The sequence below is a fragment of the Molossus molossus genome, unplaced genomic scaffold, assembly GCF_014108415.1.
Source record: "Molossus molossus isolate mMolMol1 unplaced genomic scaffold, mMolMol1.p scaffold_m16_p_2, whole genome shotgun sequence".
Taxonomy (NCBI): domain Eukaryota; kingdom Metazoa; phylum Chordata; class Mammalia; order Chiroptera; family Molossidae; genus Molossus; species Molossus molossus.
The window spans coordinates 2622956-2637084 of NW_023425355.1; the positions used below are offsets into that span (position 1 = coordinate 2622956).

Genomic DNA, 14129 nt, shown 5'->3' on the forward strand with positions numbered 1-14129 from the left:
CACCATACTTTTCTGCCTTTCCTTCTATTTTTCTAGCTGGTCTGTCTCTTTCTTGGTTCATATTCACTCCAATTGCCCTTTAAGTGGTCAAGTTCCTCAAAGTTCAGTGTCAGTCTACTCACTTTACACTCTCTCCTTAAAGTTTCAACTCTGCCCATGGCTTCAATTACCATCTACAAACTAGTGACTGCCAAAATGTATCCCAGACAGATTTTTCTGAATTTAGTCCTATATATTCAACTATCTACTTAATAGTCCACTTAGTTGTGTGTTATCCCCAAACCTGGCGCTTCTCCAGTGAACCCAGGTCAGGGAATACAGTTTCACATGCCATAAATCTGGATGCCACACCCTCATACCTTTAGCTAATCCACTGCCACCATAAATCTAAGCCACCATTATCTCTCACTTGGATCTCTGCAGTAACTTCTCAGGTGGTCTCCATGAAACTACTCTTCCTTCACTGTACTCCATTTCCACAGTGGCAAGACCATGTTTAAAAATTAAGTCACCAATCATTCTTAACATAGTCCATGAGGCTTTGATCAGGCCTCTGCTTTCTCTGGCCTAATACTGGCATACTCTGTCCCCACTATCTCCTCTCTAGCCACACGGGCATTCTCCGAGTTCTTCAAATGCACTCTACTTCTTCCTAACTTAGCACATTTGCAGTCTTGCTATATGCCTGCTTTACGTGTATTAACTCAACCCCCACAAAAACGCTATGAAGCAGGTACAACGATTATTTCTTTTATAGCTAGGGAAACTGAGGGACAGAGAATTTGCCCAAGGTACACAGCTAGTGAATTCCAGAGCGAGAATTTGAACCTGGGCAGTCTGGCTGTGGGGGCAGTGCTCTTAACCTCTGTACTTTGCTATACGTCCTATTTCTTCTCCCTGGAGTCCTGTTCCTTCTTTTCTGCATAGACAATTCCTACTCAGTCCCTCGGATCTCAGCTCAAATGCGGAGGCTTCAGAAAGCCTTCTCAGATTAGATATGTAACAGAAGACTCTAGTCCACACGTTCACAGCACACGCTCTCAGTTTAGGAGGACACGTTGGTCTCATTATGTGTTTAGTGTCTATCTCTCCTAGTAGGCGATGAATTCCATGAAGGCAGCACCTGTGTCCGCTCTGCGCAACAACGTTTCCCAGCATAGTACCTGCCACATAAGAGTGGTCAATAGCCCTGGCTGGTTTGGCTCAGCAGTTAGAGCATCGGCCTGCGGCCCAGAGAGACCCAGGTTCGGTTCCGGCTAAGGGCATGTACCTCGGTTGCAGTTTGTCCCCGGCCCTGGTTGGTCATGCGGGTGGCAGCCACTCGATGTGTCCCTTTCACGTCGATGTTTCTCTCTCTCCCTCTCTTCCTCTCTCTCCCTCCCACTCTATCTGAACAAAAAATGGAAAAATGGCCCTGGCCGGTTTGGCTCAGCGGTTAGAGCGTCCGCCTGTGGTCCGGAGAGACCCGGGTTCGGTTCCCGCTAAGGGCATGTACCTCGGTTGCAGTTTGTCCCCAGCCCTGGTTGGTCGTGCGGGTGGCAGCCACTTGATGTGTCCCTTTCACATGGATGTTTCCCTCTCTCTCTCTCTCTCTCTCTCTCTCTTCCTCTCTCTCCCTCCCACTCTGTCTGTACAAAAATGGAAAAATGTCCTCGGGTGAGGATAAAAAAAAAAAAAAAAAAAAAAAAGAGTGGTCAATAAATATTTACTGTTGGGATGAATAAATAAATGACTAGGAAGAAGAGCATTTTGGGCAATAAGCATACACATGAAAGAAAACAGAGGGGCAGAACTAAGAGTGGAATTTTATAATTTAGATGATACTGTGAATAGGTAAATTACATGTATTTTCTATGGTGACCCCCTAGGAGGGAAGGAGACAAAGGAGGAGAAGGGGAGGAAAGAAAAGAGATGAACTGAATAGTAGTTGTTATCACTGAGAAGGCCAGAGGCGGAGTGAGCACTGGAAAGCTGGGAAACACTAGATTCCCACAGGAGCGTTTTACACCCTGGAAGGCAAGAAAACGTCACCCCCACACATGCATCAATCCAACTACTTGCCTTCTCAGCTCCTCTACCAGGGCTACAGAGCTGTTGTACAGCCAGTCATAGTGACACTACCACAAATTCATGTTCGTAGTTAACTATCTCTTCTACTTCTGTGATTTCAAGTCTTTCGTGGTCTCCTCAATCATTCTACCCTGCTATCTGCTGGTTTGCTCTTAGAAGATGACCTTGCCTCCTAATTAACTGAGAAGATAAAGGTCATCAGTATGAAAATTCCTCAATTTCCCTTCTTCTCCCTCTAAACTAGTGTCACTGTATTATTCCTATCCTAACCTCTTTTCTTCTAGTCATAGGGAAGGTATCCCCTCTGTTGTCCAAAGCAAATCCATCATTATTTGTGTTCAGAACCTCAACTACTAGTTATCAAGTAGCCCCTATTATCAGTTTCAGTCTCTCCCAATTGGTTCTTTCACTTGTTCAAGTCTTTTCCATATTTTAAAAACAAACAAACCTACATCCCTTGATCCTTGACTACTATCTGGTCTTCTTTGATCTTGCTTTTTTGATCTTGCTCATCTGCTTCCTCCACTTCCTTATCTAGCATTCACTGTCTAGAGCATTCTGCTCTTTCACTTAGTAACTCTACTTAGCTGTCCCTTCAAGCCCTTCAAATTCAAAAACTCCAAACTGAGTTTCGTCATTTTGTACCTGATCCTGTTTTTCAGCCCATATTCCCTGACTTAATGACGGGTACTACCATTTATTCAATTGTCCAAGCAAGAAACCTGGGAATTAACCTCGAATATCCTCTACCGCCCTTCCACATCAAATTTGTTACCAAGTAAGCCCTATACATTCTACTTCCTTGTTTTTTCTAATTTGTCCCTTTCTCTCCATCTCAATTGCTATTGTCTTTAGTTTAGGCCTGAGTTATTACAACAGCCTAATTTGTTTTCCTATTTCTAATCACGCCCAGCTGTAATCCACTTTATTTAGACTTGCTAGAGTGATCTCCCTAAAACACATTTCACCATGTCCTCCTCTTACTTAAGATCTTTCAATGGCTCCCCATCGCTTTCAGATTGAATTCCAAATTCTCTAACAAGTCATGTGAGGACCTTAGGGATCTGATTTGTGCCTACCTCTCCTGTCCTATCTCTCAATGTTCATTTCTTTATCAGTGAAATCGCCAATGACATCCCCCAATCTTAAATATGACAACAATCATGTTAACACTTAACCAGTGTCTCTGAACTTCTGGTAGAGGAGAAGCTAAGAAACAGAAGCAGCTCTATCATTCCATTCACATTCTTCGAATTTTTCTCATCAAATTTTAAGTCCCTTATACCTGTTGCTTCAGATGATTAAGTTCAGCTGTCTGGGGATCAATGTTAACAACAGGTTTGTTCTTGATTTTTCTTGCTCTGTCAGCATAACGAAGGGTATTTAATGTTTCTTCTAGATTGGAGTCAGCAGGACTCACGCAGGCTATCATAAGGGTGTGGCTATTACCTCCTAGAGAATCTGAAAAAGAACCATAGAAGGAAATGAACTTAAACAATAAAATGCAAGTAAAGCTGTCTACATGGGCTGTTGACCTCAAAACCAGAGCTATAAGAACAAAAACTGAGCATTTACAAATTACCTATTTGTGACAATATCAAAACACAAAGATTTTTGATGTATAAAATAACAGTTTAAAATCCTATTGTATGTGTCCTCGTTCTTGAGAGAGACTGATTTCAGCAGTTAATCAGGTTAAAGCAACTGGGGCCTGGCCTAAGTAACTTAGGGGCCACTATTGGGATAAAACATTCCTAGGATGCCACAACTAGGGTGGTTTTAACTCTTCAGGGAATTCTGCTTATCAGCACTAATAAAGAAGCAGTAACCAAGTTCATTTTCAGATACAAAGTACTAAGTACAGTTGGCATTCTGCAGACTTCTTGGCTCGTAACCCTTATATGAAGACATCTTTCCATTATCTTACAAGCCTGCTTGCCAACAGGTCTCTCTCCTATTTATCAATTAGACAGCTTTGTATGTGATAGTCCAAAAATCTGGCTTTTTACCTGTTTCATTTCTGCTTTCTCAGCACTATCATAATTACTCTCCCTTATTTTTAGAAGCACTTTGTGCTTACCTTGAAGCAGTCGAGTCAACTTGGAATCTCTATAGGGCACAAAGCCACCCTTTTTGTCATCTCCAAGAGCACTGATCACATTTCCCAAGCACAGGAGGCCTCGGTTAATATTAATACCTAACAGCAGGAAACCAAATGTAAATTGTTTGGTAAAGCATTGAACTTATTCCCTACATTTATCCTAAGAAAGGTAAAAGAAATAAAGACCCCATGGAAATATTCACTCATCAATCTTATGAAAACGTCTCAATCCTGTTCGCTTTTCTTAGAGTGCCTCTTTAAGTAAAGTTCAAAGGACAAAGGTCCAAACTTGGACATACACAGTTGAGTCTGTTGGCATTTCTCATCCTTTCTCATGGAAACAAAGCAGACAGGTAATTATCACTGTATCAACAACCATTTGCATAGTTATTTACTTTCTATATCCATTATCACACTTAATCCTTAAATTAATTTCATGAAATTAGATGAACAGCTATTTTTTAATCATCTTATTACCATTACTCAAGTGCCTGCAGAGGGACAATAATGATGAAGAGAGTGGTAAGAACAGCCAGGTTTATATAGTGTTTATTATAAGCCAGAGACAGTTTTAGGTACTTTATACAGGGGCGGGCAAAAGTAGATTTACATTTGTTTGCATGGAAAATATTAAATAATACAAGAATAAATTCTGTTTCACGTACTCACAACTATAAACCTACTTTGGTCACCCCTGTGCGCATTAACTCATTTAATCCTCACAATAGTCCTATAAAGTATGATCATATATTAACAGATATGAGAGTTGAGGCTCAAAGAGGTTAGGTAACGTGTCTAAGGTCACACAGCTAATGAGTCAGATTTCAAATGTAGGCAGTCTGGCTCCAAAATCCATGGTCTTAACCTCTGTGCTCTATGGAAATGAGCTAAGTTGCTCACTTAAAGGTACCAGGTACCTTAGAAAGAGGAGAAACTTAAGGCTAAAAAGACGTGATTGACCGAAAAATGTATATAAAGAACTCTTGAACTCTGAAGTTTCCCCTCTAGAGCCATGCAACTACTGTGTCCCCATTCTCAATCATTCCCAGTCTACTTGATGGGTTAATCTTCTCAATATCTATCCATTAAATGTTGGTATTCTCTTGGGACTGTCTAAGCTCTTTTCTTACTATATATGCTCTCCTTGAGTTATCTTAGCCATGCCTAGAATTCCAATAAATACCTATATTAATGATTCCCTAAATCCACACCTCCAAGCCAGACCTCTTTCCTATTGTCCAAAGCTATATTTTGGCTGCCTGCTAAGTAATCTCCAGTGGGCTGGGCCCATGTGGCATTGCATAGAAACAATAAACAAAAAAAGAATTTGCCTTTCAGTACATATCTATTTCACTTCAGGCACTGTTCCTTTTCACTGTCTCCCCATCTAACTAGTCACCCAACAAACAGCCAACATGAGACATCCTGAACTCTTCCTTTTTTCTCACTTTTCCAAGACTTCTCATTGAACACGTAGTGAATACGTACAATGCTCTAGGCACTCTGCTAAGTGTTAGAGATACAAAGGTGAATAAATCACAATCCCTACTCTCAAGGAGTTAATAATCTACCAGGAGAGATAGACACGCAAACAAATTAATTACAAATATGTTAAACGAATACACATGTCTACTAAAAATGGTTCTCATAGAAGGGAGTGGTACACTTTACTTGGGAGGGTAAAGGCAGGCATCAGAGAAGATGTCAACATTTGAGCTGAATTGTGAAGGATGATGACGACAATGCCGATAGAGGAAGGAAGGGTAGGCAAGAGGAATGCAAGGGCATCCCAGGCAGATGAAGTAGCACATGTCAAAGCACATGTCTGTGAGAGAGCATTATACATTTAGAAACTACAGGTAGATAGTTCAATATGAATATGATGAAAACTATCAGATGGAGAGTGACAAACAGTGAGGCCAGAAGATAGCTAAGGACAGATCATAAAGGGCATGATAGATATGTCATGCTCTGGTATTTGCATTTATCCTGCATGGCAGTGGTTTTCAAACTGTGTTCCTCAGAACCTTAGGGATACTTTAGGGAACAAGAGATACTTCAGTTTCTGCCACTATAATTTGGATTTTGTTTTAAAATATATTTTCTATTGTGCTAACATAAAATTTACCATTTTAATGCTTTAAATGTAAAGTTCGGGGCATTAAGTACATTCATACTGTTGTGCAACTATAACCACTATTTAAAGTTATTTTAACTATTTAAAAAACTGCATTTAAACAGCTCACTTTAATGTGCTATATGCCAAATATTAACACGCTGGAATCTACCCAATAGAGGCCACCTCAAAAAAAACAAAACAAAACAAAAAAAAAACAAAACAAAAAAACAACAAGAAAAATCTCAAATAAACAATCTATCGTTATACATTAAGGAACTAGAAGACGAACAAAGACCAAAGTGAGTCGAAGGAAGGAAATAATAAAGATCAGAGCAGAAATAAATGAAATAGTCCAAAAAAATACAAACGATCAATGAACCCAAGACGTGGTTCTTTGAAAAGATAAACAGATTCATCAAGAATAAAGAGAACCCAAATAAATAAAATAAAAATAAAAGAGGGAAAATGACAACTGACACTACAGAAATACAAAAGATGATATAAAAACACAGACACACACACACCATGAACAATTATATGCCAACAAATTGAACAGTCTGGAAGAAATGGGTACATTTCTAGAATCATACAGTCTTCCGAGATTAACTCAAGAAGAAACAGAAAATCTGAACAGACCAATTAATACCAACAAAATCAAATCAGTAATAAAAAAAACTCCCAACAAAAAAAGACCTGGACTGGAAGGCTTCACAGGTGAAGTTTATAAAACATTCATAGAAGAATTAATACCTATCCTTCTCAAGCTATTCCAAAAAATTCAAGAGAAGGGAAGACTCCCAAGCCTATTTTATGCAGCCACCATTACCCTGATTCTAACACCAGACAAAGAAATAACAAAGAAAGAAAATTATAGGCCAATATCCCTGATGAACATAGATGGAAAAATCCTTAATGAAGTGTTAGTAAACCAAATTCAGCAATACATTAAAAAGATCATATACCATGATCAAGTGGGATTTGCTCCTGGGATGTAAGATTGGTTCAATATGCGTAAATCAATTAACGTGATACACCACATAAATAAAATGTAGGATCAAAATCATATGATCATATCAATAAATACAGAAAAAGCATTTGACAAAATCTAGCAGCCGTTTATGATAAAAACTCTCAGCAAAGTGGTAATAGAAGGAACATACCTCAATATAATAAAGGCCATATATGAGAAACCCACAGCTAACATCATACTCAATGGGAAAAACTGAAAAGCATTTTCCTCAAGATCAGCAACAAGACAAGGATGCCCACTTTCACCACTCTTATTCAACATAATACTGCAAGTCCTAGCCATAGCAATCAGACAAGAAAAAGAAATAGAAGGCATCTAATTTGTCAAGAAAGAAGTAAAACAGTCATTTGCATATGACATGATACTACATACAAAGAGCCCTAAAAACCCCACCAAAAAGTATTAGAACTGATTACAAATTCAGTCAAGTATCAAGATACAAAATTAATATTCAGAAATTGGTTGCATTTTTATACACCAATAATGAATTACAAGAGAAATGAAGCAAACAATTCTATTTACAATTGCATCAAAAATATATAAAATACTTAGAAACATATTTAACCAAAAAGGTAAAAGACCCGTATTTGTAAAAGTATAAGACACTCAAGAAAGAAGTTGAAGAAGATACAAATAAATGGAAGCCAAGATATGGAAGCAACCCAAATGACTATCAAGAGAAAACTGGACAAAGATGTGGCACATATATACAATGGAAAATTACTTGGCCATAAAAAACAATGAAATCTTATCATTTGCGACATCATGGATGCATGTAGAGGATATTATGCTAAGTGAAATATGACAGAGAAAGGCAAATATACCATATGATTTTAATTATATGTGAAATCTTAAAAACCAAAATAAATAAGCAAAACAGAAAGACTCATAGATATAGAGCACAACTTAAGGGTTTCCAGAGGGTTAGGGGTTGGGTGAAAGAGGTGAAGTGATTAAGAAGTACAGAATGGCCCTGGCCGGTTTTGCTCAGTGGTTAGAGCGTTGGCCTGCGGTCCAGAGAGACCTGAGTTCGGTTCCCGCTAAGGGCATGTACCTCGGTTGTGGTTTGTCCCCGGCCCTGGTTGGTTGTGCGGGTGGCAGCCACTCGATATGTCCCTTTCACATCAATGTTTCTCTCTCTCTCTCTATTCCTCTCTCTCCCTCCCACTCTATCTGAACAAAAAATGGAAAAATGTCCTTGGGTGAGGATAAAAAAAAAAGTATAGAATGGTAGTTACAAAATAGTCATGGAGTTGCAAAGTACAGCATAAGAAATATGGTCAATAATATTATAATAACTATGTATTATGCCAGGTGGGTACTATACTTATGGGGGGAATCACTTAGTGAATTATATAATTGACTAACTACTATGCTGTATACCTGAAACTAACATAAAGTAATACTGAATGTAAAGTGTAATAGACAAATAAAAAGAAGAACAAGAGTTCCTCGGCTTTAAAAGGGAGGGAGATCAAAAACATCAGTTATAGCCCTGGCTGGTTTGGCTTAGTAGTTAGAGCGTTGGCCTGTGGACTGAAGGGTCATGGGTTCGATTCCTGGTCAAGGTGCCTAGGTTGCAGGTTTGATCCCCAGTCCCAGTTGAGGTTGTGTGGGAGGCAACCACTTGATGTCTCTCTCCCATCAACGTTTCTCTCTCTCTCTCCCACTCCTTCCCTTCCACTCTAGCTAAAAATTGATGCAAAAATATTCTCAGGTGAGGATTAAAAGAAAAAATCTGTTATAGATAATGGAAACAAATGAAGGTTTTTAAAGACGGGTAAAAAATGATCAATTTTGGATTTTAGAAATATTCCATTTGGAAGGTAGACTTAGGTATAAAAAACTGGTATTTAAGAGATCATTTAGGTTTTGGAGTTCAGATGAAGATCTTAGGATTGGAACAATAAAAAAGTTATTTGAGACATAAAAATGACATTACCAAGCGACCTTGTGGATATGAGAGGTGAGAATAAAAAGAGAACAAATGTGCCCAGCCGGTGTGGCACAGTGGTTGAGTGTCGACCCATGCACCAAGAGGTCGCCAGTTCGGTTCCTGGTCAGGACACATGCCCAGGTTGTGGGCCTAATCCCCAGTGGGAGGCATGTAGGAGGCGGCTAATCTATGTTCTCTCTCATCGATGTTTCCATCTCTCTCTCTCCCTCTCCCTGCCTCTCTAAAATCAATAAAGAAAAAAAGAGAGAGAACAAATGTAACCTGTGCTCACATTCCAGGAATAAGGCAGATATTTATCATTTTGTCAGCCCATAGTTACTGAAAACTTACTGTGTGCCAGGCACAGTGCTTGGCACAAGTGGCAGGAAAATAAGAACTGGTCTCAACCTTCAAGGAACTCAAAATGTACTGGGAAAAACAGACAAGTAAATAACTACAATGAAAAGGGAGAATGCTGTGAGACTTGGCAGGGTGATAATCGACTGGGAAGGGGGTAACGTATGTCATAGTAAGGCTTTGGGTTACAGGCTTTTACGGAAATGCATTTGTAAAAACCCAACTAATATACACTTAGAATTTGTGTTTTTCATTGTAAATTTTACATTTAAAAATCTAAATAAATATTAAACTGCAGTTAGTAATATGTAAAGCTTAAGTATCTAGGTGTTAAGTATACAGATGTATGCAATTTACTTTAAAAGGCATTTTTTTATTATTATTTTTTTTATCCTCACCTGAGGACACTTTTTGATATTTTGTTCAGATAGAGTGGGAGGGAGGGAGGGAGGGAGTGAGGGAGGGAGAGAGAGAGAGAGAGAGAGAGAGAGAGAGAGAGAGAAACATCTACGTGAAAGGGACACATCGAGTGGTTGCCACCCACACGACCCAACCAGGGCCGGGGACAAACTGCAAACGAGGTACGTGCTCTTAGCGGGAACCGAACCTGGGTCTCTCCAGACCATACGCCAATGCTCCAACTGCTGAGCCAAACCAGCCAGGGCTAAAAGGTATTTTAAAAAGTAATATGGTTTAATGAGTAGATAGATGGACAGATATGCAATAAAGCAAATACAGTAAAATGGTAATGGCAGAATCCAGATACTAGATATAGAATTGTTCTTGTAAAGTATTTCAACTTTGTCAGATCTTTGAAAAATTTCACAACAAAATGTTACAAAAAAAAATCCAAACACTATGGAGCACCAATTGATGGAAAGACTTTGATCCGAAGTCCAGTTTTCATAGATGGGTGATATCTGAATCATGAGTTAAACTCTTAGTAGAAACTGCCAGCCAGACCAAAAGGGAGAAAGAACTCGGGCAGTCAGTGAGAACCTCCAGTCATGTGTTGGGCACCATGTGAGGCCCTAGAGATTCAAAGATTAGTAAGCCACAGTTTCCATCGTTGACAGGCAACCAGGTAAGGTGATGACTGCAATAGAGTTGGTGTAGGAAAAAGGTAAACACTAGATGGCGGGGGTGGGTGGTCAAAGTTTCTTCAAGGGGATGAAATCGGAGCTGAGTATTGAAGGGCAAAAGAGAATTAACCACATGAAGACAGAGGTATTTCCAGCAGAGGGAGCATAAAGCATAAAGACACTGACAAATCTCAGAGGGAAGGGGGGGCATAAAGAGATTAACCAAAGAACTTACATGTATATATGCATAACCCATGGACACAGACAATAGTGTGGTGAAGGTTGGGGGAGGTCAATGGGGGAAAAAGGGGAGGGGCATCTGTAATACTTTCAACAATAAAGATAAATGCCTGGCTGGTGTAGCTCAGTGGTTTGAGTGTCGTCCCATGCACCAGGAGGTTGCCAGTTCAATTACCAGCCAGAGCACATGCCCGAGTTGTGGGCTCGATCCCCAATAGGGGACATGCAGGAGGCAGCTGATTGATGTTTCTCTCTCATCAATGTTTCTATCTCTTTCTCCCTTTCCCTTCCTCTCTCTGAAATCAATAAAAACATATTTTAAAAAACTTGAAAAAAAAAAAAAAAGCACAGGAGGAACAGGAATGCTTGATGGAACGCAGATTTCCAAGGCAGTAGGGAGAAAAGAAAACCCAGCAGAGAACATATGAGTACAACGGCACAGAGATCTGAAACAAGAATACTGTCTGGAAAACGATGAGTAGACTGCTGTGGCTGGAACCCTGTAGTTTGTGGGGAAATGATGGGAGATGAAACATACAGAGAGGCCAGAAAATGGCAAGGTAGTCCTCTGATACTACAGAATTTCAGAGGAGAAGAAAAAGTACATTCGATGGTATGGTTACAAAAGGCAACATCAAAAACCCCATGACTTCAGCTGGACCTTGAAAGACGGCTATGTTGTACATAGGTTGATGGGGGAGTCAGGGAACTGCATTCTGGGAGAGAAGAGGAGGCGAGAATAAGCAGGGGATGTGGTGGAGGCTGTGTAGCTGGAGTGGAGAGCGTGGGCAGAGAAGCTGTGAAAGACAGCGGAGGAGGTCGGCAGAGTATGAAGGGCCCGGAACGCCTGGCTGTGGCTTTTCAACTTCATGCTGTAAGCAGTGGTGTGCCACTTAGTTTCTAACCAGAGGCGGCACCACATACAAAGTGGTATTTTAAGGAGATTAACTAGTTGTGGTATTTAGAATGGAATGCCTCCTAGGAGCCAAAGTGTTAGGAGGCTCTTGACCAGGTGTACAGGTTGAAGGCATGGACTTTGTAGAGACAGAAGGAACAGACTGGAAGTGTGTGCATCTCTATAATATTGCTAAGGAAGAACTAACAGCAGGTAGGGGTACTTATTCCTAATTGAGGAGATCATGCTGGGAGCAATAAATAGTACAATGGAATAAGAAGAAAAAGCAAGAGACTGAAAAGAAGTAGTTTCAGTTAGAAAAGAACTAGGAGAGTGAGGATTTACAAATCAGAAGAGTTTCAAGAAGGGTATGTGCAAGTGTCAAGTCACAGAGAGGTTAGATAAGATGAGGACTGAAAAGGACCAATTGTTTTGGTAATTAAGTTATCACTGCTCATCTTTTTCATTGTGGTTTTGGCAAGGTGGTTACAGACAGACTACCAAGAGAGTGAATCAATGAGGTTCCTAGATACAAAGTCAATATTAAAAAATAAATTTTATTTCCACACACTATAAACAAATTTAGAATACAAAATTTTAAAATATTCGATTTATGCTGTTTACATGGGTTTGTTGAGTTTGTGAAAGTTCAGTGAGCTATTCACCTATGATGTAAGTATTTTTCTGTTTGTATATTATACTTGAATAAAGGGATTTAAAAATATCACTTCCGATACTGTCAAAACACAGATTACCTAAGACTAGGACAAAAGATGTATAAGACTTCTACAGGGAAATCTTTGAAAAATCTTAAAGAAGTCCTAAATAAATTGGGAGATATACTGTGTTCATGGATTTGGAAGACTTAATTTGACTTAACAGAAGTGCCACTGCTCATCAGTGGGGGAAAGAATAGACTTTTTAATAAATAGTGCTAGGCCTGGCTGGTGTGGCTCAGTGGACTGAGAGATCCTGGTTCAATTCCCAGTCAGGACACGTGCACAGGATGCAGGCTCAATCTCCAGTAGGGGGCGTGTAGGAGGCAGCTGATAGATGTCTTGCTCTCACATGGTTGTTTCTCTCTCTCCCCTCCCTTCCTCTCTCTCTCTAAAAATCAATAAAAAATATATATATTTTTTTTTATCCTCACCCGAGGATATTTTTCTATTTTTTCTTCAGATAGCGTGGGAGGGAGAGAGAGGAAGAAAGAGAGAGAGAGGGAAACATCGATGTGAAAGGGACACATCGAGTGGCTGCCACCCGCACGACCAACCAGGGCCGGGGACAAACTGCAACCGAGGTACGTGCCCTTAGCGGGAACCGAACCCGGGTCTCTCCGGACCGCAGGCCGACGCTCCAACCGCTGAGCCAAACCGGCCAGGGCAATAAAAATATTTTTTAAATATATAAGAAAATTCTTACACATATACATCAGGATATATGAACAAGAATGTTCAAAAGGGCCCTGGCCGGTTTGGCTCAGCGGTTGGAGCGTCGGCCTGCGGTCCGGAGAGACCCGGGTTCGGTTCCCGCTAAGGGCACGTACCTCGGTTGCAGTTTGTCCCCGGCCCTGGTTGGTCGTGCGGGTGGCAGCCACTCGATGTGTCCCTTTCACATCGATGTTTCCCTCTCTCTCTCTTCCTCTCTCTCCCTCCCACTCTATCTGTACAAAAAATGGAAAAATGTCCTCGGGTGAGGATTAAAAAAAAAGAATGTTCAAAAGAGCATTGGTTTAAAAAAAATTTTTTTTAATTGATGAGAGAAAGAGAGACATCTGTTGTTCCTCTTATTTATGCATTCATTGGTTGCTTCCTGTATGTGCCTTGAGCAGAAATTGAACCCACAACCCGTTGGTATCCAGGCAAGGCTCTAATCAACTGAGCTACCCGGCCAGGGCCAGAGCATTGTTGATAATAGCCCTAAACTGGAAACAACAAAAATATCCATCAACAGTAGAAAGAATAAACGGTGGTATAGTCATACAATGGACCACTCTATCAAAATGGAAGCAAAGGAACTATAACTATATGTAGCATAGATGAATCTCACACACAATGTTGAATGAAAGATGTAAATAAAGCTAAGATTGCATACAATATGATTCCATTGATATAAAGTTTAAAAATAGACAAAACAAAATTATGCTCTTTAGAGATGTATACACAGGTGGCACTACTATCCAGGAAAGCAAGAGAATTACTATTACAAAAGTTTGAAGTGGTTACTTAAAGAGGGAAGGGAGGGGATTGTGACCTAAGAGGGGTATACACGGGTACTGAAAATGTTGTTTTTCAATGTA

At 40.0% G+C, this 14129-nt stretch overlaps 1 protein-coding gene across 5 annotated transcripts in view; it reads right to left on the reverse strand.

The window, feature by feature from the left end:
- KIF4A (kinesin family member 4A) overlaps positions 1 to 14129 on the reverse strand; it is a 100632-nt gene that overhangs the window by 64582 nt on the left and 21921 nt on the right. For all 5 annotated transcript variants that reach the window (XM_036270686.1, XM_036270683.1, XM_036270682.1 and 2 more), the window contains 2 exons: positions 4151 to 4267; positions 3356 to 3531 (listed from right to left, as the gene is read on the reverse strand). In XM_036270686.1, coding sequence (XP_036126579.1) covers positions 3356 to 3531; positions 4151 to 4267 — 293 coding nt within the window. The remainder of the gene's footprint in view (positions 1 to 3355; positions 3532 to 4150; positions 4268 to 14129) is intronic.